Genomic DNA, 23,321 nt, shown 5'->3' with positions numbered 1-23,321 from the left:
GGGGTGGAGAGGGGGGGCGAGGGCGGGGGTGGGACCGAGGGGGTCATGTACCCGCGGGATGGAGCTCCAGCCGGGCCGGAGGAGACGGGAGCCAAGGCAGGAGTCCTGGGCCCAGGGCTCTCGCTCCTCCAGCAGGTGGGCTGCTGGCACTTCAATCTGAGCAGCTGGGTGAGTAACGTAGCTCTGCTCCCCCCCCCCCCCTGCTTCCTCCTGCTCTCCGCTTCTTTTTCCTAAACGTCTGAAAGCTTTTTCGCTCGGTGTTGACAGGTTGCTGCTGCTGTTGTTGTTGTTGTTGTTTTGGTGCAGGTTTCTGTTGAGGGGGCGGTGTTTGGGTGGAGGGACTCGTGGGCTATCTGAGATTTACCTGTTCAAAATGTCCTGCCAGACTTTTACACACGCTCAGTGCTGTAGACGCTGCATGCTCATTGCGAAGCCCATGAAAGACTGACGCTGCACACACTTTGGCAAATGTCACACACTTTGAAATCATCTTTAATTGAGGCCTAAATAACAAACATTATTATTTAGGCCTCAATTAAAGAGAGCATTCCAAGTTAATTAAAAAACTTCATTTCCAGAAACGTTCTCTTCTCTTGAGAGGAATATTATTAACTTGATTAAAAAAAATAAATTAAAAAAAAAAAAAACATTTGATGGAGCTCATGTCTTAACCATGAAATGTAAAATAAGATTTCAATAACCTCCCAGATTAACATATTCCTTTGTGAATGTTGCCATCCAATTCAAATTCTTAATTGCCTGGCTTTTAACTCAAATTCTGAGGAGCTGATTGCATTTCAAAAGGCAGAATTCAGCGTGGCTCTCGACGCTGTGATACAATATCACCTCTCAGAGAAGCCCCCTCTGACTCAGGTATGTTCGAGGAGCTCAAGAGGCTGTTTACGTTGAAAGAAAAAAAAAAAAAGCTTCAACACACGTGCGCCCTAAGAGGCGATTTGTCTTCACAGAATACAACAGTGCCACCGGAAAAAAAACAAACCCACTTCATATTTAAGCTATTTGTGCTCACTTGTATTTATCTGTGACATGTCAGAACATGTCCTTTTCTGCGATTCCATTTGATGTGCCGCCTATCAAAGATGGGAAGCGAAAATAAATGGTGACGAACGACTTGAGTGCTCGCAAAGAGAGCAGGAGGAAGGAGAGCAAAGGCTCTGGCCCACATAATATTTTTGTTCGGCGCTGTGATCAAGCAGTCGGCGTGTCACTGCAGCAAAGTGAATAGATTAACTTTTAAATATGCGGTGGTCTCGAGAGCCCCTTGCCCTCCGAGATGCATCCTCTCAGCGTAAGAGAGGAAAACTGATCAACACCTCCATATCTGCTTTTTAAATCCTTTCGCTCCCCCCTTACAATTCCCAGGTTCCTAATACGATGGAGGTTTTTTATTCTCACATGATTAACCAAGACATGTGGTTTCTGAAATGTAGCAGGATTTTTTTTTTTTTTTTTTTTTTTTTTTTAATCAGCCTGCTATGCTGGAGGATCATGGCTCTGATAAGCCTTTAATTTGTTGGAGCGTTTCATATTCCAGTGCCGTTAAGACTCTAAGTATTCCTTTAGATTGTCTTCTTGGATGTGAGGACGGATTTGACTGAGTGAGTGTGTGTGTGTGTGTGTGTGTGTGTGTGTGTGAGGACGGTGTTTGCAGTGAGATGAAGATGGAAGGCCTGGAGAGGGCACTCTATGCCTCCCCAGAGGAAAACACAATTCGTGTGTGTAAACAGATTCCAACAGGATGACATTGAACGATACCAGATGATTCATTAGACCGGTGGCAGCACAGTTTGTACTTTTTTGGTTGTTGCTGTTGTGCTCAAATCAAATACTCGCACACACATACAAATTACTCTTCTCTGACACTTTTTTCTCCACAACTTCCTATTGTGTGTGTGTGTGTGTGTGTGCTTTCTGCGTGGTGTCACTCCATGTGCCTTGGATGCGGGCCACTTGCACACTCTGGGAGAGGCTCAGAGCGCTCTGGCAGCTTTTTTTTTTTTTTTTTTTTCTGCTTGCTTTGGAATTTCGAGGCCTGAGAGGACCTCAATCCATCAAGGCTCTTGTCATCCCTGCATCTCCCTCCTCTCCCTCTCCTGCCCTGGCCTCCACTACAGCTCATTAGCGCCCCGCAAGCTGTTGTGACAACTCATCATATCATGACATAAAGCAGGGAGACAGAGGCTCGCTCTCTCTCTCTCCCCTCCCTCCTCCTCCTCCTCCTGGGCTTGCAAGGTCGCCACCTTTACATTTAGGGCTCAAATTGGCCCCTGCGAGGTGCCACCGGGCGGAAATGCAAGGCCAACAGCTTTTTCCTGTCCGGGGCCTCCCTGCCTCTGTCCCCACTGGCTCCTGCTGTCACTTTCTCACACCCTCTGCCTCCTCCTGCACCCCTCTCTCTCTCTCTCTCCCTCCCCAGAGGTCTGACTCGGAGCTGCTCGTTCATGTGTCCACATCCAAAAGGCTGTTGGAACAGCGTTTTAAGAAATCTTGTACCATGTAGATAGTTTCTTGTCAGAGCTGCACAACCATCAAGGATACATTTTCTGAAGTTTTTTTGTTTTTGGACCAAACACGTTAGCGTTTCCTCCAAGCGTCCTTGTGATCAAAACAACAACAAATGACGTATGAAATCCAGGATCTGTGGCGTCCTGTCCTTTAGACGTACGTGTCTCGCAGCTGGAAAAGAACACAGGAGAACAGATTGAGCCAAAAAGTCATCCCCTTTTCTAAAACAAAAAAACAAAAAAAACAGAAGCTGCTGTTTTGTGTCTGCTCTTCTTCAATGTGCTGCCTGCTCCTCACAGCTCTGGCCTTCCTCCGCAGCAGCAGGCACTGTGTGTGTCCTGGGCTTGTAAAAAGTCAATGTTCTCATTGATCTTTAAACAACAGTACTGTGCACTTAAATTTCTCCTGCGGGGTCTTTTGAATATCTCTTTGAGGCCTGGTCATCATGACTACAGAGCAGCGTGCCTTTTTTCTTCTTCTTTTTTTTTAGGTCTACTTCTATATTTGTGTGTTGTAATGATGACGGAGGTGGGTGAGAAGGATGCAAGTCAGCGGGGGTGTATGGGCCAGGAAATGTTTCTTTCTTTTTTCCCCTGGCTTTTTGTGGAGCCGGAGAGAGTTAAGCCTCCCACGTCGCCTGCTTTTCTCTCTCTACGGGGCGGCTGAAGCAGGCCCTCGCAACCTGCCAGACGAGTCCCCCGCGCTTGTTTTGTCCCACAGTGGTCACACACACACACACACACGGGGCAGCTGCTGGGCCTTCTCTTTCCGCCTGGGACCGTGGACCCGTTGCTGGCTTGACGTCAATAGAAGCAACTCTCTGTGGCGAAGGTGAGCTGATTGAAGACGTGGAACCACCGGAAGTCCACGACAGCCCGACCAAATCAGTCTTAATAATTTCAGGTCAAAAGAACTTTAAAAAAAAAGACAACAACAGGGGAACTACCAAACAGTACTTCTTCTACCAACCAAAACAACCTTTCTTTCTTTGACTTGTGTCTTCGTATTCAGCCTCTGTCTGGAGTGGAATTAGGCGACAGTGAAGACAGCAGTCCAGCCCATTGCTTTGGACTCGCTCAGGGCTTTTCCAGGCCAAAAAAAAAAAAAAAAAAAAAAGAGCACACTCTTAGAGCAGAAAAGTGACTGTGGTGTAAATCGTCTGCCTTCTAGCTCTCTCTCTCTCTCCCTTTTCTCCGCGTCCCATATACGCCCTTCCCTAACACCCTCCGTCTAAGTGTGGACTCTGTGGACGGGCATTTTGAACTGTCTTCTCAATGGCCGGGGCCCCCGGACAAAAGAACTCATTTAAATGGCCACTAAAGCTTTTTCAGCAGCAAGAGATGAAGAATTGACAACATTCTTTCACATCATTACCCGAGGGAGGAGCGGGGAGTGGTGAAGGAGGAGGTTAGGAGGTGAGAAGATAGGGAGGTGGGGGGGGGGAAGAGGGAGCGAGAAAGAGAAGGAGGCCATCTTCTAGGATTCTGTCCTAAACCTCAGTCCTGATCGGGGTTTTTTTTTTTTTTTTTCTACCACTTTCTCCTTTTTTTTATCCCTCTATTCTCCATGTGCAGATCAGGAAGCTCAACAAGGACTGCCTTGGTTTGTGTTTCTTTTTAACGAACCCCATTCCACCTCAACCCCCTCTTCCACACACACACATACATACACACACACACACAACCCCTCTCTCTCCTTCTCCCCTTCGTAGTCTTTCAGCTCTGGGCTGTGAATGAGTCCCAGGAGTCCCTCTGCCTCCCTGGAGTTCTGCTGGGGTTCATTAATCTTTCATTGGGACCATGGCAATAGGGAATGGCCCCCCACCCACACCCCTCCCACTTCCCTCTCCTCCACCACTGCCACTACAGAATGGAAGTCTCGATGACCAAGATTATTCAGGAGATACTTTAGAGGAGGGAAGAGAAAAAAAAATCAAGATACAGTGTGAACCTGCATCGCCATGATCTGGATGCATTGTGGCTCTTTAAGCCGGTTCAGCATTTAGTTTTGTCTCACCCTGAGCACCACAGAATTGCATTTGTATTTCCAATGAGCATCTTGTGTATGTATGACCCCCTCTCCTCCCCGCCCCCCTCCCTTTCCAAACATCTCGTCCCTCAATTTTTTCGAAGTCATGTGCCGCAGTGGAGCTTTTCTTCTCCTTTCTTGCATGGGTTAAAGTCACTAATGAGGCTGTGTGGCCTCTGAGAGAGCACATACATACATACACAGAAAACACACACACACACACAGCAGCTTGGCGTCTGACTCCTTCCACCCCCCCACCCCTCCCCCGAACATATCATCCATGTTATGATAAGCCTGATTAGTGCTGCTTCTTTGACTTGCTGAGGGCAGGATGAGGACGTGTGGGTAAAGAGGCGAGAGCAGCCTCTTCCACCAGTCTCCTCTCCAGCACAGCTCTAATCTGGTTATCTTCTGGTCGGCGGGGACTATGCGTGTATTAGTGTCTGTCTGGGTCCCGGCCCCGATGAGAAGGGGCTGAGCTCTGGTTAACACGGGGGGCCCCACGGCAGCACACCCCTAAAGCTCCACTGTAATCTTTGGGTAATTGAAAAAAAAAAAAGTAGGCCTGCACCACTTAGGAGCACAAAGAGAAGATTACATAGCTAAAACTAATTTGGCAAAAATGCAGAAATGGATTTTCAGCCCCACCTCCTCTCTCCTTATCCTTTTCACGACAATACACCCCTCACCCTCCACTAAACCCCCCCCCCGGGGGAATAAACGAGGGAAAGGGGAGCAAGGAAGAGGAGGCTGGAGAGCGTGTGGCGCTGACGGGCTCTGCTAATGACGGTGGATTTCCACGCGCTGCCTTGATTTGGTGGTTGTTGTTTTTTTTCACAGATGATCGATTACCTCGACTGCAACCGCGGTTTAAAAGTGCCCCATCACATATCAGACCCAAATGTGAACTGGCAACTCTCCCAAAGCCGCTTAGATTGTGTTACTGGATTCCAGGGTGACACACCGCAGAAGTGTTTTTAATTACAAACCACACTATTTTCACTGTGGTTTGGCGCCGACGGAGGGCCCCAGAATTTGATATCTCTCCTTTCCGAGTGCCTTCGAGTCGAGTTGTAAATCTGTGGTGATCGTGTGCAATCTTTAACCCTGATATTAACACCCTTGCCTTCTTTTTCTTCCCACCCTCTTCTCTTTCTTTCTGACTGTCTGCTCTCTCTCTCTCTCTCTCTCTCTCTCTCTCTTTATCCTCCTTTCTCTCAGTCTAATAAGGTTCCAGTGGTACAGCACCCTCACCATGTGCACCCTCTCACACCTCTGATCACCTACAGCAATGAGCACTTCACACCGGGGAACCCCCCACCTCACCTACAGACAGAAGTGGATCCCAAAACAGGTAAAAAATAAATAAATAAAAACCTCTCCCACTGCATGCATGCATGTTTGGTGTTTAGAGAATTTCCATTAGCAACATGCTACTTAACTCTTGCTAACAACATGATCTGGAAACAGTGGACTTACAAAGGGATTCAAATGAAACTTCTGAACAGATGAGAAAAAAAAAAAAAATGCGCCTGAAAAGTTTCAGAAAAAAACCACAGACGCAGATCTCCTTCGATAAGGCAACTTCTCCTCTTCCAAACTGTTTGCACTGCTGGCTGTGTAAATGTTTTATTATGCCCTGCCACCACGGCTCGCACATTCAGCTCACACTCTGTTTGCCTGCATGGCGTCTGTCTGTCTCTAGACATATTCTTGTAAAAAAAAAAAAGAAGGAAAAAAAAAAAACAAGTCAAGATTAAAGAATCATTCAGATGTCATGTTAGCAGGAGAGGTCACATGTAGATTGTGCTGCATGTTTAAGAATAATTCACCTTTGACAGGAAGCAGGTTTTTTTTATGCATTATATGAAGGAAAAAAGTGTCACCAGTCTTTCTTTCAAATGACAGAGAAGCACAACTGAAGCTTGTTCGGAGGCGGTTAAAGTTAGAGAGCTGGATTGGTTGTTTTTGACGACAGCAGCTCTTCTCTGTTACTGATCGATTTGGCTAGCATGCCTGTGAAGGTGGTTTGGTTCAGTGGCTTAATGGTCGGCCTACAGTGGGGCGACATTCAGCAAACAGCCTCGACTTCTCAAGACCACAACTGCACATGCCAAGACCCTGAAACGAAACAGCCGACTGTAGTTTAAGGTCCTCGCATCGAGTACCAAAGAGCGAACCTTTGATTTTGGAAGAATGTATTAAAACAAATCTTCTAGATCGAAAGTGTGACCTGAATATTCCAATTCCAGGTGATCGGTGATTATCTCCACTTCCTGTTAGAACTCTTGTTTTTACACCCTGTTGATCCTGCTCCAGATTTAGCAGTCCACGTCTGCCCACACATCCCAACCATCCAGCGTACATTTTTTTAGTCCGTTTCATTCATTTCCGAGTGAATCTTGACCCAGCACTTTATTTTGTTAAACGTCGTCCACTTCACCCTTCCAGGTTAATGCATTCTCCAGTAGTCTCGAGTGTACTCACTCAATGTTTCAGGTAATAATATTCCCTTATTATGATGGTCCTTACAAGGGGTTGGAATAATGCACCAGCTGCTGTTTAATGTAGTGCTTAATGGGGCTGCTTAATTGGCCTCAGTGTTTAATTAATTAATGAGCCATATTAGGTCTTCAGCGTTGGGTGGCGATGAGATAATGTGCAGAGGCTTTCTTTTTTTTGATAGAACTTCCCTTTTTTTTTTTTTTTTTTTTTTTTTTTTAGAGCCTTAGAGAAGTTTGCACGGTCCATCAGAAGCAGAATCCCTTCAGGAGTCGCTTCCTGGATAACCTGGAGCAGATCAGCTGCAGACTTTGGGTGTAACCACCAACAGCAGCCAATTCTGATCTATGAAGACTGATCTGGATCTGCTTCAGCCATGTTTTTTTTTTTTTTTTTTTTTTTAAACCGGGCGGAATAACTGCCAGTTGAAGCCAGCTGTGTGGAAGCAAAAGCCAAAATAGGAAGTCCCAGCAGTTCCTGGTCGGGTGAACACGCACCTCCGTACTGCGCTTTTCACACGTCTAGCGTTCCCCTGTTTCAAGTTTGTCACGAGGGAGAAAGTTATTTTTTTCCACACGAGACCTTTTTTCAAGGCGTTTGTTTTGGGGCAGCTTGTCGATGGCGGTTCGCGCCTGTCATCTGCCACAGACAGTAAGAGCATCACTGCAGAGGCTCCGATGTGCCCGCAACAAGAGCTGTCCTCACATTGTACATCTTCCTTTCTACCGTCGTCGTCACCCTTTATTTGCAGAGGACAGGAAACAACATTTACCGCCTTTTTAAAATTTAGCGGTTTGTCAAGTGAGGACCGATGAGCTGATGTGTGTTCAGCATGTTCATGGTACTGATGCATGTCCACTCAGTCTGCGTGTGTGTGTGTGTCAGGGAGCCGGAATCCGACGTTAGCCCAGCATTAGCAGCTCTGTGATCACACTGAAGGCTGTAATTATATTGTTGTGTTTTTGTTAACTTCTAAACCTTCCGTCATTTTACATCATTAGTCTCCTGAATCAGCAGACAAATGTGACAAGAATCGTGTTGGTGTTTTCTCCTCACCTCTCTCACCCTCCAACACATTGTGCCGCCGCCGCCGCCGCTGCTGCTGCTGCTGCAGCCTCAAAGGCCTTTGATCAGGAAGTGTGATTTAGCTCTGTGTGTGCATGCAAGCAACAAGCCCTCTTCTTCTTCCTCCTCCTCCTCCTCCTCCTCTTCTTCTTCCTCCCATCTGCACTCCTGTGATGTCTGCCCCGTTCGGATGTGAAACTCTCGACAAAGAATTGAATTGAGCTCTAACAAAGATTTGGTTCTCTCTCTCTCTCTCTCTCTCTCTCTCTCTCTCTCTCTGTCATCTCCCTGTCTGTCCACCTCCTTCCTTTTCTGCTCCTTTATCCTCCCTCTTCTTCAACAGGAATTCCAAGGCCTCCTCATCCTCCAGATATATCTCCTTATTACCCACTGTCACCTGGCGCTGTCGGCCAGATCCCACATCCGCTGGGATGGTTAGTACCACAGTGAGTGAAACCCTTTTTTTTTTCCCGACTTTTTCCAACTGTGTTGTCTTCAAATGAAAGAGAAAAGCAGTAATCATATCAAACCCTTCATGATGTGATTCCTTGTGTATAGAAACTTAAACATGTAAGATTGGTCCGTCTCCTCCTCCTCCTCCTCCTCCTCACTGCAGAAGGTGTCTTCTCCTTAAAGCCTCTAAAACTTCCACCTGATCCTTGAACTTTCTAAAAAATAAAAAAAAAACTCTCTCCTGGACCACGGCAGCCTCCTCAGGCCCTCACTCAGCTCAACTTGCTACTTTCTGGCAAATTCTATTTTGCATGTCTCTGTATGGTCCAATTAGAGTAATGAACCGTGATTGCCCGTATTTTACCCACAATTCCACACGGGGGCTCTCCCCTGGTAACTCTTGTCAACACTTGTTAATATGACAAAAGGCTACAAATTAAGCTCTGTTAATTTAATGTTTTCTCACCGCGATCTAAATACCGAGAGAGGCCCCGAGCGCAGCCACGGCGCCCTTTGATTCGCTGCACTTTATTTTGGTATAAATTTACATTCATTATTGTTTGTCTTTGAATGTGTAGACCTCAATTAGCGTGATGGCTCCATTAAAGAGACCCGCGCTTCGTCTTTAATTATCACAACAAAACACCTAGTTCCAGCTCGGGGAGGAACAGGGCCCCACTCTGTCGACACCGAGCGAAGGGTTATGAAATTTAATTAGCCACCGCTATCAAGATTTGTGGCATTCAAATTGTTCAGAGTTTTCCTCCCTTTGATCCGCGCTCTGCAATCCCCTAGATTTTTGTCCTGATCAAATGAGAATAAAGAGGCCCACGGTGGGGAGAGGAGGGAGACAGAGGGCTTTACCTTCTCCTCTTCCATCAACCCTGTTCTTTTACCTTACTCGCCTTTCTTCTTTTCTTCCCCCCCCTCCTTCCCAGGCAAGGTCAACCTGTTTATCCAATCACAACAGGGGGTTTCAGACACCCCTACCCAACTGCGCTCACTGTCAACGCATCCATGTCAAGGTGAGTTGAGCCTCTAGGAGCATGAAAACACACACGCGCACCTTTTCACATCACTCTTACATTCAGTCATGTGTTTGTGTCGGCTGCACACACACACACACTCACACAGAGAGCAACATCTTCTCCCTTAAGGAGAGCTCACACTCCCCATCTCTGTGTGTTCAAAAGGGCCAATCCTCCAGTGTGGTGCTCCGAGCTAGCATGCTCAAATATTAATTATATTTATCATTTTCCTAACGAGGCCCCTGAAGAACATTTACCCCCACTGCACGTCAGGCAGATCTGAAATGAGCCGGGGCATGTCCTTGCTGTGAGTTTGAGCAGCCAGACACATAAACAAACAGTGCATCACTTTGAAGGAGACTCCACGATAGAAGCCGGGGCCCCCGACACTTGGCTAGCGCTTTGGTCCAGCCCCATTAGGGTCCAGCTCAAGTGCTGCTGTGGACATTAGCGCACCCATGGGGGGTTTATATGTGTATTTGTTGCCATCTTGTATACATGTGTGTGTGTTCGTCAGTTGGTGTTAAACTACTTACTGCTCCCTTGAGGGGGGCGATGCATGTCCTCAGTGTTGGGTTGGGGGGAAAAAGGATTAATTTTGGATGGTTTCTGGGTCTGGAGCAGCCAAAAAAAAAAAAAAAGCACAAAATAAAACAAGCAATCCCTCCCTCCTTCTTCACTCCCTCAGCTCCTCCTCCGTCTCCTCCTCTGTGCACGCCCTTGCAGCAGGGGACTTTTTTTTGGGTTAGAGCTGGTTAACAGTCCAGGGATGAGGCCAAGCTTTAGTTTAATTACAGCCTGATTGGAAAAGCAGCTCCTGAGGGCGGCTTGTTTAGCCCTCTGTGACATTGATGGATCATGTAGATGCAGGAAGGGAGGGAGGAACCGCAGAGGGGGAATTACCTTCTTTTTTTTTCTTCTTTTTTTTTAAGTATAGCCCTTAGAATGAGGGAAAGCAAAGAGATATGGTAAAGTTTAGTTTTTGCAGCTCGCCCTTTGCTTTTCTTCCACTAATTCATGAATGGAATTGAAATATTTCTCTTCAATCAGGGAGTCTGGATTAGAGTTAGCTTGGCCTCTCCTGAGGCCACAAAGGGTCAGACGGCGGGTTTGCCCAGACGTCTGCATCTGGCAGCAGCACCCAGCCAACCTGGGCTTTAAGTGACTGCTAATGTGGTCCTTTAATGACAGTCTCTACATTGTGATCATCGTATTTGCAGTGTGGTTAATTGAATATACTGGCTGGGGTGTGTGTGTGTTTGGGAGTGGGGGGGGGGGGGGACTGGCCATGGGGAAGAGCTAATGCCCTGTGATGAGGCCCCCTAATTGAATTAGTATAACTGAATAGATGGAGGGCTCTGGGAGCTCTCTTGAGAATGGGAAGGGTTTAACAGACCTCTGGAAAAAAAAAGTAAATAAATAAATAACGTGCCTCATGCATAAAAAAAAACAACTAAAGAAAAAAAAAACACTTGTGATTTCGCAAAGTCGGAGGAAAAACAAGGAATTTGTGAGAAAATCTAACATAAATGGCTCCGATACCTCTCAGAAATAGCCTTCAGCTAGTTTGGTTTTGTTCAAAGAATGAAACCAGACTGTTGTGATAGCTCAAACGATTTGTAGCAAGCAGACTAAGAGGAGGAAATCGGACTGTAAAAACTGTGTCCTGGCCTTGTACTTTCTCGTCTGGCCCGAGCTCCTTTAGTATCAGTCCCCTGTGCTGGAGCCTGGACTGAATTAGAATGCAGGGAAGGAGTCTGGCACCTGGTAGTCCTGAGATGAACACCTTACACTTAGGTCCTGTTAAAAAATACATTTGTTTTAGGACAGGGGGAAGAAGAGCCAAGGAGAGTAGAGACAGACAGCAGAACAAATGAACGACATTATTTTGATAATGGGGTTGGAGCCAGTGCAGGTCCCCTATAATGTGTGTGTGTGTGTGTGTGTGAATGTATGTGTGACAGGTGGGAGGATGTGAAGGCCCCTCTGCCCCCTTACGCTTAAGCCTGCCCTTTGATATGTTCCCCCGTCATCGCGCTCCGTCTCTTTTTCCTCGGGAATGGAAGAAGTGCACCGGCCGGATCATTATACATTAAACAGGCACGGGGGCTACTGCTACGCATTGGCAATTAAATGGCACTGGCTGACACTGGGCTTGCTGCGCGTGTGACCCCCCCCCCCCTCGCCCCAACACCGCCAGCCATTCATACCTTTCAGATTGAGACGTAGGAGCCCGGGGGTTGTGGGGTGGGGGGGGGGGGGTTATCTGCTGCGTCTCCTTCTCTCTGTGTTGGTTAAATTGGTCCAAGGTGCCGCTTGCCGCTGATGAGCCCAGATGATGATGATGATGATGATGATGCCCCGGCGCTTCAAAGGGATGGCCATCATGTTTAAACCATAACCTGGGCCATGCAGTGGCAGCAGGGAGGAAGAAGGGGAAGGGGAGGGGGAGAAAGGGAAACGAAGGAGGAGGAGGTGGTGATATGGGGACAGGGAGGAGTAGAGAAGGAGAAGAAGAAGAAGAAGAAAAAATAGATCTTGGAACAGAGGAAATTTTAACAAGTGCACAGAGAGGGAAGGAGGGAGGAAACGGGAGCGAGCGCAGAGAAAATGCAGCAGCTCTAATGATGGGTGATATGCAGCCAGTGCTGCCGAGCTCCCCATCAACGCATGACATGGCACAAACACCAATGTGTCAGTGATGAAGGGGGAAGAGGGGAAGAGGGGAAAAAGAGGAAAAGAGTTTGAGGGGGGAGCGAACTGGCACTCCCCAGAGATGGCCTCCAACAGAAACTAGTTGTTCCTGGCGAGTTTATCCTCATCATTATATTCTGGCTCCGAGCCATGCAGCCAGATACAGCCGGATAATGAGCTGCTTTAAAAAAAAAAAAAAAAAAAGAATTATTCCTCCTTTTTTTTTTTTTCTCGCTTCTCCTTCATCCTCGTCTCTTCTCGGAAATTTGTGTGTGGTCACGTGGAGCCGAGCGGCTGTAAACATACACATGGCCAGTGAAACCATTTCAAAATAAGGGGTTTCTGGACCAGAGATGTGGAGCTGCTGGAGATGACGAAATGATGATAGCAGTGTAGAGGCATGAAGATAAAAATGTCAGCGCTGCTGACAGAGCTGAACAGGCAGGAAATTAAAAAAAAAAGAATGGGGGGGAATCAAATAGAGACCCAGTACCTGTAGTGAGACTAGACTTTGATAGAGGATTTTAATCTAGTTTTGCAAAATGGGAGAAAAGTGATAATGCTTCCAGTTTTACCTCTCCAAAAACCTGCCGTTTCTAAATCAGCGCAGCAGTGCTCGAAATGCAATTTCTCTCAAATAACTTGAAGATATGACATTCTCCATCCGAAGATGAAAGACGTCGTCATTGTCACTTAAATCTTTATTTGAAGCCATTTCCCTTCAAACTTATTTTAAAACAACAGTATAAATGTTTCCTCTTTAGATATTCAACACTGTAAGGGTTCTGGGTTTGGAAGTGCTCGATAAGTTTCAGCTCTGATGTATCTGTTAAAAAAAAAAGCCTTTTTGTGACTGTGAGGCTCAAAGTCTATATGTTTGATTGACATGGATTCATGTCACTATTGCTTATGACACTTTTAGTTGATTCAGGGTTTTTTTGTTTGGGGGGGTTGTATTTAAACTTGTATAACTTTACTAACACAGTTTGACTTGTGAAATCGAGCTGCTTGTTTTCTGTTGTTTGCTGTTTTATCTCTCGATTTCTGTGTAGATCTGTCCAGGCTGGAGTCTGTGCTCAAGCGAAATCGTTTGAACTCAAACTCATTTTCAAAAGTCAAATCTGTCCTAATTGGTTGTGAATTTAAAAAAACAAAACAAACAGACATCAGGCTTGGACAGTTTCATGTTACTGTTTGTATTTATGTCTTATCTTGTGACTTAAGGCCAATTCCATTTCCCTGAAAGCAACGGACAGAAAAAATAAATAAATAAAACAGTCATGAAATTGAGACTCTGAAATGGAATTGAGCCCCTTTGGTCTTGTGTATACATGTGCGCCATCTTCTCATTTCACCCGTGTCCATTCTGACGATTTACACAGTCTTCTGTCCTCAAGGTTCCCCCCACACATGGTGCCCCCCCACCACAGTTTGCACACCACGGGCATCCCACACCCCGCCATCGTCACACCCAACGTCAAGCAGGAATCCTCCCACAGTGACATCAGCTCCCTAAATGGCTCGTGAGTACACTTTTCACTGCCCCAACTCGTGTCCAAATCTCACTTGAATTAAGTCGTGGCGTTCGGGTTGCTCAATTTTCGTCTCTCTTTCTTTTTCTTTTTTCCCCCCACAGGAAACAGTCAGATGCTAAAAAGGAGGAGGAGAAGAAGAAACAGGTCCACATAAAGAAGCCTCTGAATGCCTTCATGCTCTACATGAAAGAGATGAGGGCCAAGGTGGTGGCTGAGTGCACACTGAAGGAAAGTGCTGCCATCAACCAGATCCTGGGGCGGAGGGTAAGTGCTTAAGACGCTGAGGCACACAGCAACACTGTAAGGCTCAGTGAGCATCACACACAGCATCCAACCACAGCACATAAAAATCAGAAATCAGTTTTAGAGCTAGAACACACTTTGGATCGTGTTTCTAGAAATCCAACATCTATCTAATCATAACACATGAGTGTGGAGGGAAACTTCTTTTCCACATTGTAAAGGCTTCTAGCGACGAGCCGAGAATACGATGGTGTTTTACAGGCTCATCACGACATCCAAAGGTGAACCTGGTGTCTTTGAGCCCCAGTAGAAAAAGCTCTCAGTCCGTTTCGCGACCTTCGTATCTCCATTTCCTGTTCACGGTGAAAAAAAAATCTTCTTTCTGTGTCGTTTTGTCAGTGGCACGCCCTATCTCGGGAGGAGCAGGCCAAGTACTACGAGCTGGCCAGGAAAGAGCGACAGCTCCACATGCAGCTGTACCCAGGCTGGTCAGCACGAGACAACTATGTAAGTTTTTAAGTTTACAAGTCGTTAAGGGGAAGAGGAACAACACCTTCTTTCCTACTTTTCCGCTTGGTGACACAACGTTTTTTTGTTTTTTTGTTTTTTTATCCAGCCTGAAGGATCACTGTCTTCTTCTACTTTTCTGATATGTATATTTGAAAGTGGACAAACTCCCTTAATTCCGGCCTCTCTAATTATTATTCTTATGACAAAATCTTGCACTCTTTGTTGTAAGTTGTAAAGGAGCAGGCTTTGATCAGAAGTGTCCAGTTTTTTGGGATCAAGCAGCATTACAGCAATCTGTCTTCCGAAACCAGACGCTCGTCAAGATGTCTAGATATTCGAGGAGCTGAGGAAAATAAGACAAAAGATAACAGAAAGAAGAATAAAAGAGCAGAAAGCACAAAGAGAAGGCAGTGTGGTGGAGGGTGGGGGGGATTGTAGTCTGGCCTGCAGTTGCTGTTACAAACCGGAGGGCAGAGAGAGAGAGAGAGAGAGAGAAAAGGCAGAGTAAGAATGAATGAATAAATAAGTAAACACAAAGATGAGTCCTATTCTCTGTTTCATGTTTTGGGCATTCTGCAATATAATAACTAAGGTTCCTGTCTGTGTCTATTTTTTTCTTTCTATTTTTTTGGCGGCTAACCAACAGGGGAAAAGGAAGAAGAGAAAAAGGGAAAAGCAGCAAGCAGAGAGCAATGGTAAGTGAGCTGCAATTATCTCCCATATTAGAAGAGCCCCATCATGTGTCAAGCAGATGTGACATCCTGCAAGATAAAAGTCAAGCTAGTTTTTTTTGTGTGTGTTATGTTTCTTTTGTGTGTGTGTGTGTGTGTGTGTGTGTGTGTGTGTGTGTGTGTGTGTTATTGTGCCTGGCTTTTTTTTCTTTTGGTATAGATATGCTACTCAATGCAATATTTAAATGGTAGAGTTGCTTGTAATAACCCCCCCCCCCCCATACCCCATTTTTCCCCCCCTAGCCTTCCCCAGCTAATAACAACTGAATATGCATGACCCCCCACACTCCTTCTCACCTCCCCTCTGACACCCCCCCCCCCCCCATTTGCCCCTCAGCGTTCTGGTTTTGTGATATGTATGTTTTGAGAATGTGAAGTTGAAGCATTGTGAAAGCCATTAACTTTGCAAGTGTTGTGTGCGTGGCCCCCGTTTTATAATGCCTGTGCCCTGCAGATATACTGCACTACAGTACTCTGTGTGTGTGTGTGTGTGTGTACTTGCTTGGCTACCCCTTGCTTGCTTTTAATGCATGCTTTTTAATAGCCACTTACTGAAAAAAAACAAAAAACTTAAACCTTTAAAATTAAGGAGGTTTGCTTTCTTTTTTCTTTTCTTTTTTTTTTTTGATTCTCATGATTCATTCCCTTCTGATCGTTTTGTGAGGAGACATGGCGACTTGATATTTATGTATTTTTTTTGCGCTCATCTGGTGACGGATTTCTTCTTGAAGGCCTCTCTATCTGTTCTTTTTTTTCAGAACACAGAGAATATTTTCCAAACCCTTGCCTTTCACTCCCTCCGATTACAGGTGCTAATGTCATTTTGAGTATTAAATCACTAACTTGTTTTATATTTCCTTCTATTTTTATTTCTTACTTAATTCTTGTTTATTTCTTGATCAATGAATGTGCAAACATGTTAGGCAGGCTTAAGGTTAAATGTTGCTCTTTTTTGCTTTGTTTGCTGCTATCTCTTTCTAAAATGATGCTATTGTTGAGTTGAATTGAAGCTAGATTCTATTTCATTGACCTCCAATTCTTCATGCTGCTGTTTAGTTTAGAGCCTATTCTTAATTCAGCTGTAATCACCATGAAGTGTGCTAAAAGAACTGATGTTATAAAGTTAGTTTGTTCTTGTGAAGTATGACCTGAAGGATGTTATGTCAGGGTAAACCTCCTTAATCTATATGCCTTAGTAGCCCTGCTCAAGCCTTTCCTATAGGCCAGCATGAGTTTGGCCGACTTTAAATCTCCCTCTACTCACACAAGGCCTGGACTCAAACACTACAAGACTGTCGCTCTGCTCTCGTCGTGATAATGACACGATTACTGGTTAGAGCTGAAGTGACTGGCAGCTTTTTGTTTCTGCAACAGACAGCCAAAGTCAGTGGAAAAGTGTCAACTGTTTGATGCCAGGCCTTAAAGAGTAGATTCCTTCTTCAGGTTCCAGCCTCTTTTTTTTTCTTTTCTATTTTTTTTTTTTTTTTTAAATCCTTCCCCTGGCTAACTCGCCAACTTGCTGTTTTAGCCGCCTGCTTCCTAGTTCTACCACTTTGACCTTGCTTTTGAAACCGTAGCGCACTGATAACATCTTGCAGCAAATTAATCCAATCTGCATTTTGTTCCATTTGTATCCCTCTCGTCCGAATAAGCTCGCACTATCTGCTGCTTTAACTCCAGAGTTTAGATCACACGACAGAAAGCAACTTCTTCCCTAAATTAATGTCTTGATTTGATCACTTGCATGCGGTTTGATTTGACTACTCTCTGAAACACACTAATTGTGTTCAGTCCTATCTTTAAAGGCAGTCTTGAGAATGGCTTTAAGGGGTATTTAAGGGGGGGTGGATTTCTTGCACAATGAGCCACTGCCAAGCTTCATAGATTCACTGTTACCTGTTTTTTTCTCCTCATTTCTCTCCTCCTTTTTTTGTGTTTCTGTTCCTTATGGTTTTGTTTTGTTTTGGGGTTCTATTCCTCCTCCTTCTCTCTGCTGGCTTCCCCCTCTTCCCTGTCGCCGCATCAGACCTGAGCGCTCCTAAGAAGTGTCGAGCGCGCTTTGGGCTCGACCAACAGAATAACTGGTGTGGCCCGTGCAGGTGTGTATGGTGTGTGCTTGCACCAGCCAGGGCCAGGTGAAGGCTGCCGGGTAACTGTGCACTGGGACTTCCTCCTTTATTCGCTCTCTGCTGATGCTTCCTCCTCCTCCCCCCCCCCCCCCCTCTCAGTCTGTCTCGCAGGCTTTTGTGACCTCTCAGCTTCCTCCAGCCACGCCCTGCCGGTCTATCTCTAGGCTCCCACTGTTTGATTTTATTTTATTTTATTTTTTTGGGAAGATGGGTGTTTATCATTTTTAATGCCCGACTGTTTGTGTGAATGGTGTCCAGTGAGTATGTGGCAACGCAGGAACAATTCTGGGGTTTTCGATTGCAGGATATAAAACGAAAAGAAAAAGAAAAACAGAGAGTGCTCAGAAACTGGCAGGTCGGGGCTTGGAGGATCTGGGGTCAAACATGGAGGACATCCCAGTTTTTACCAGCCTAAACCTAAGCCCTGGCTACATGTTTTTGTCTGTGCAATGACGTGTCCATTTTTTCTTTCTTTTTCCTTTGTTTTCGTTTTTTTTTTTTTTTGTCTCTGTGTGTATGTTTGTGTCTACCTCTGGCTAACAGATGCAAATACCCCAAAGAAGTGTCGTGCCTTGTTCGGGCTTGACCAGCTGAGTTTATGGTGCAAACCATGCAGGTATAACTGCTGTAGTACCAAATGGGAGGAAGACATCCACAATGAGCAGCTTCTTCCTCCTCCTCTTCTTCTTCTTCTTCTACTACTTAGATTATGTTTCCATCATTGTTGGTAACAGATGGCAAACTTCTCTGCTCCGTATTTTTTCTTCTTCCTAACTGAGGAGCTTCCTGCTATAAATTCCATCACGGCGATTATATTCTTTAGTAAACTCAGTTCAAGCCGAGCAGTAGAAAATGGATTTCAAAATCAACACTCTGAATGTCAAATCTCAACATCATATCCCGCGAGGAAGTCTTACTTTCTTAATGAAATTTGGAACAGCACTTCTTCATGATCGGACCCGCTTTGGTTGAAATCCATTTTCTCTCCAGGCCGTGGATAATTCCCTCCCATCCTAACTGTCATGTTTGTTCTAATTGGCGTCCTTTTTGAATAACAATGTTATGCTTACAAATTTAGCCCTGCTTTCTATGAGGGCCTGCTCAGTGACACTCTTTTCTGTGCCCTCTTCCTCCTCCTCCTCCTCCTCCTCCTCCTCCTCCTCCTCCTCCTCCTCCTTCTCCACCTCCTCTTCCTCCAAACTCCTCTTCAATAACCCTTACTTAGTCCCTACCTGTTGTCTTTCTGTTCTGACACAAGCAGTCTTTGAATTGGGAATATTTTCATGGTAGGTATTTGTTTCTGCTAAGTAATACCCTTCTCTGTGTCTGGCTTCCATCACACCGTGCCCCACTCTTTCCTGACACAACTCTTTCAAACCATTCAAAGGCATTATGTCTCATTGTTTCTTCTGCTACATTGTTGTTCTTTTGTTTTTTTTCCTAAGTTTATACATTCTGGCTTTTAGACGAAATGTTGTAGGCAATGTGGCCTCTCGCTGTCACGTGAAGATTCTTTTTCGGACTATTTCAAAGACCAACGTTAACGGTCCTCCACTGTTGGTTCTTTTACTTAGCGCTCTTTCTTCGCTAACATGATCTAAAATGCTCCATTACTCTTAAAACAAGAATATCAGATCATGATTTAAAAGAAAAAAAAAGAAGAAAGGAAAAAAAAAAAAACAAACGCAAGGCTTCAGTCTCCGTTTTAGGAGCCGAGAGGTTAAAAGTTCTCTCTGGGCTCCGTTTCCTAAAAGATGCATCTGGTGTAATTTCCCCAGAGGGGGAGAAATCAATAACATACACGGGCATATACTATGAATCGATATGTCTGTTAAAAAATGGATATTAGCTCATTTGTTGCGGTTTGACAGACAGTTATCGAGGGCGAGATGTGTATGTAGTGGCAAAATGATCCCTTTTTACGGCCGGTCGATACGCTGAGCCACCCACTGCTGTAGCGTCAGTGTAGGGTGCACTTAGAAGCCTCCCTACTCAGTCCACACTGATTCTAGTGTTCTTTACTGTCCACCGTCGTGTGCTTACTGGAAATGCATGCCTGTCCCTCACTCGAGCATGCAATCAAGGTTTCGTTAGCTCTTTATTGTGATCTCTTCATGTCCCGCTTTTTTATTTATTCACTGTAATCTGCTCTCCTTCTGGGGTTAACCTAGATTTTTTTTCCCCCCCTTAGAATTGAAGGGGAGTGTTTTTGATATCAAAATTAAAACACACAAAAAAAGCTTTATTCTTTCTGGGGGTTTTTTAGCACTTAGTCTTTTTAACTACTCAGTGTTAGTTTGGAATGCTAGCTCTGAGGCCTTCAGGCTTCTAAATGATAGGATTGAGAGCTGAGAGAGAGAGAGAGAGGGGTCACTGCCAGGGTCAAGCTAAAAGATGAGGTGGGCAGATGTACCATATAGCCTGTTCCCCCTAAACCAAATCCAAACACAGCCGAGTCACCGCACATAAATGCAACAATAGCATTGCTCTCCCAGCTCCCCCTCCCGTGCTCATCCATCGGGTTCTGCGGCGCGCAAACGGGCCTGGCCTCAGGACTCAGCAGGCAGTAGGGGGAGAGGGTCCCGACCCCTGGCGAGAATGCAAACAGGGTGCCTTGACCCCTCATGCACACACACTTGTGTCTGTGGGGCAGATTGCAGAGTAGTGTAGGATCTTGTTGACTCTTTTTTTTTTTTATTGCCTCATATCCAAACTCTTCCCCCTCAGGAGAAGAGAGAGTAGAGGTAGAGGAGGGAGACAGGTCCAGTAACCTTGTGTTGCTGCAGAGAAGGAAGGAAAAAAAATAAAAAAAATAGGCTGATCCCCCAGCTGTAGCTTTGCCTGTAAGAGAGGCTTAGTTTAACAACAAGAGAGCAAGCATTACTACATCATATCTGCTTCATGTTGTTCTCCTCTCATCTCCTCATCGCTATCTTTACGTGTGCTTCTTCCTGTCCCGGTGCTTCACCTTTGACCTTTTCTTCATGTCCGTCCTGTCTGATGGTTTTGTATTTGGATACTGACCGCCATCTTCTATCTTAGCACAAGGTTGACGAAGCTACTTAAATGCACCTGCCAAATTAAAATTCAGAAATGTATAAAAATGAACAAGTCCTTGAGGGCTTGAAAAAAGGAGTTTCAATTAGAATTGAAATATAACGATTTTTACTCCCAAAAAAAAGTGAGACAGTCTAAAAGAGGACAGAGAAGTGATTGGTTGTATTTATTTCAAAAGGCGAAGGTGCATTTTAGGAGGCAACCGTGCTAAGAGGCGATACAGTTTGACTATGTGATGCTAAAAAAGGTTTTCTTTCTTTCGCCTTGTCCCTCAGGAGAAAAAAAAAGTGCATTCGCTACATCCAAGGTGAAGGCAGCTGTGCCAGTCCTCCCTCTACGGACGGAAGCTTACTAGACTCCCCCCCATCCTCCCCCTCCTCAGTGGCCCCCTCCCCCTCCTCAAAAGAGTCCAAACCTCAGACTGAACAAATGCAACCTCTCTCACTGACTATGAAACCGGCCCACCAGCCACTCCACCACTCGCACCTCCTGGCTGGGCCTCCGCCATCTTTGGTTCAGCTGGACAACTCCGCTGCAGCAAGCAAAACGCCCGGCGCCTCCTCCCACAATGGAGCCCTGGAGCATGGCGGCGACGTCTCGTCCTCGCGGCAGCCGGGCTCCTCTGTGGCGTCCTCCATGGCCCGGTCCTCGGCATCGCTGTGTCATTCCCACTCGCTCCTCCCCTCCTCGGCCCCTCAGCCTCTGTCGCTAGTGACCAAGTCTATAGAATAGTCTGCCCTATTCTTCTCCTCTTTTCTAGCTCTGCACACACACACCTTTCTAGGCCCTCACTCTGCTATATTTCACTGACCGTCAGCTCTTTTTTCTCGTTCTGTTTCTGTGCCATAAGGCTTTGAAATTTGAGTTCTTGTTTTATTAAAGTTCATTGGTCAATATTTGACCCATCATTATCTAAAAAAAAATTAATTATTATAAAGAAATGATACAATGAGCTGTAGTATAGCTTTGTGAATCTGCCAAAATTTTTATGAATTTTGTTTCGTCTTTTTTGTAGTGTTCAACAGTGCAAACAGAAAACACATATTTAGTTCCACTTCCAAATGTTTAAAAGACGGATATAAAAAGGTAGGCTAGATTATTCAATGAGCCCTTTTCTTGAAAGAGTTGGTTCTCCTTCTTTATTTGTATTAAATACGAGCTCGCGAACCAATCATTTGACATCTGTTCAAACTCTCCGAGGGCATGAGGCTAGCGGTGACACCTCTCTGAGGAACAACTTTAATTGTGATGTTACTTGTTCTTGTTTAAATGTACAGAATAATGGGGTGGGGGGGGATTACTGTGTTAAATATGCATTCTTCCACTGCGTTGTCTTTTTTTCTTTGTTGTTTACCTATGGGGTGGAGTCAGGCAAGTTGGGTGGGCTTTGAGGGGAGGTCGTGGGGTGGGAGGGTTGAGGGTTATTAAATTCAAAATGTCACAACGCTAGGACCAGTAGTATTTATTGCTTTAGAGATTGCTTGTTGTATCTTGTACGTGTCTCTTTTTGACCTTTTGTTTTTTTGTTTTTCGTTTCTTAATACATTGTACAAATTTTTTTTTTTTTCTTGAGGTAAGCGACTTCTAAATGAATGATCCATTTTTACAAGGAGGTTTTAAAAAGGCAAACTGGTTTGTTATCGATTTCTTTCCTCTCTGAAAACCTGGATTCCACTCAGTGTACTGTGTAGATCTCATGAACAGAAGTATGCACAACTTCATTTTCAAGAAATGCGTCTATAAGCCATTTAACAAAAACAAGAAGAAAAGAGAAACTTGAAACGAGACAGTGGGTGCCGTGTCTTCAGTAGTTGGAAAACGTGTCTAAAGCCCTTCTTTTTTATTGCACAGTCACATCCCTCAGACTGTAGATTCGTGTACAGATTTTCCGTGCCAAATTTTGTGATAATTTTCTCTGCCCCTCTCTAACCACGCTGTAGGGATCTCTTTTTTCCGTTTCGTTGTTGTTTGTTTCGTTTCCTTTTCATTTCGATACCATTCTTTGCTGTGACGTTACATAGATTGCTATGTATGTAGTATAAATGTTGCTATAACAAATGTGTTTGGTAGCAAATTGTCAAATATAAAAATTTAAACTTAATAAAAAGGCGGACATCATACTGTATAAACCCACAAGGGCCAAATTATGTATATTAGGAGGTTCATAAAAAAACTATTAAATACAAAAAAATACACAAACTGCCACTTTTAAGTACACTACTACATATAGGTAGATAGAAAAAATAGGCATGTTGATGTTGCAAGAGGCTGTAAAAAAGCTACAAGAGAATCATCCACTCGGTGCCATTGTAGTTGACATGACGCGACTGTAACCTGTCGATTTCTTCTCTGGTTTATTAAGATGCTAATGATAAATAGTTTGAATGTTTCCTTAACGGCTGTGATGTTCCTGTTCTATTTTATGCTCTTATCTTTTTGTTTGTTTGTTTGTTTTTTTCCCTGTTATTTTAAATGGTTCCAAAACCATGTTTTTTTGTAATGAATAAATGTTTATGCTGTACAGTCTCTGTAGCATGCAGTTCTGTATTAATAAAAGCAACTTAGTATGTGCACATTTTTGTCTTCCTTTGAATCCCAACATGGAACATTAACAATGATTCGTATCGATGTTTTCATCTAAGGTTGATAAAAGAAAACTATAAGATATATATAACCCAGAGATTGTTTCAGTTCAAATTCAATTATTCAAGTTTCAGTTTAAGATGCTCCAGGGACCTTTTCAGGAGCAGTGAGATACGATAGCAAGTTTCTGAAATCATAAAAAATGTAAATCATGTATTAGACTTCTGTAAGCACCGA

The 23,321-nt window shown here is 44.7% G+C and overlaps 1 protein-coding gene across 28 annotated transcripts in view; it reads left to right on the top strand.

Moving 5' to 3' along the window:
- tcf7l2 (transcription factor 7 like 2) overlaps positions 1-23,074 on the top strand; it is an 87,426-nt gene extending 64,352 nt beyond the window's left edge. For 3 of the 28 annotated variants that reach the window (XM_079333762.1, XM_079333756.1, XM_079333783.1), the window contains 10 exons: positions 5,776-5,908; positions 8,465-8,567; positions 9,513-9,599; positions 13,679-13,819; positions 13,933-14,095; positions 14,474-14,582; positions 15,217-15,279; positions 16,074-16,124; positions 17,342-17,414; positions 20,777-23,074. In XM_079333762.1, the coding sequence (XP_079189888.1) occupies positions 5,776-5,908; positions 8,465-8,567; positions 9,513-9,599; positions 13,679-13,819; positions 13,933-14,095; positions 14,474-14,582; positions 15,217-15,279; positions 16,074-16,124; positions 17,342-17,414; positions 20,777-21,233 (1,380 nt within the window). In that variant the 3' untranslated portion in view covers positions 21,234-23,074. Of the gene's footprint in view, positions 1-5,775; positions 5,909-8,464; positions 8,568-9,512; positions 9,600-13,678; positions 13,820-13,932; positions 14,096-14,473; positions 14,583-15,216; positions 15,280-16,073; positions 16,125-17,341; positions 17,415-17,987; positions 18,062-18,669; positions 18,732-20,776 lie in introns of those variants that run through there. The other 25 variants (XM_079333780.1, XM_079333759.1, XM_079333776.1 and 22 more) reach the window with 23 other exon arrangements.
- The last annotated feature ends 247 nt before the right edge of the window (positions 23,075-23,321 follow it).

This window comes from Symphodus melops, assembly GCF_947650265.1.
Source record: "Symphodus melops genome assembly, chromosome: 21".
Lineage (NCBI taxonomy): Eukaryota > Metazoa > Chordata > Actinopteri > Labriformes > Labridae > Symphodus > Symphodus melops.
The sequence above is the reverse complement of the archived record's forward strand: the minus strand, read 5'-3'. Positions and strand labels throughout refer to the sequence as shown.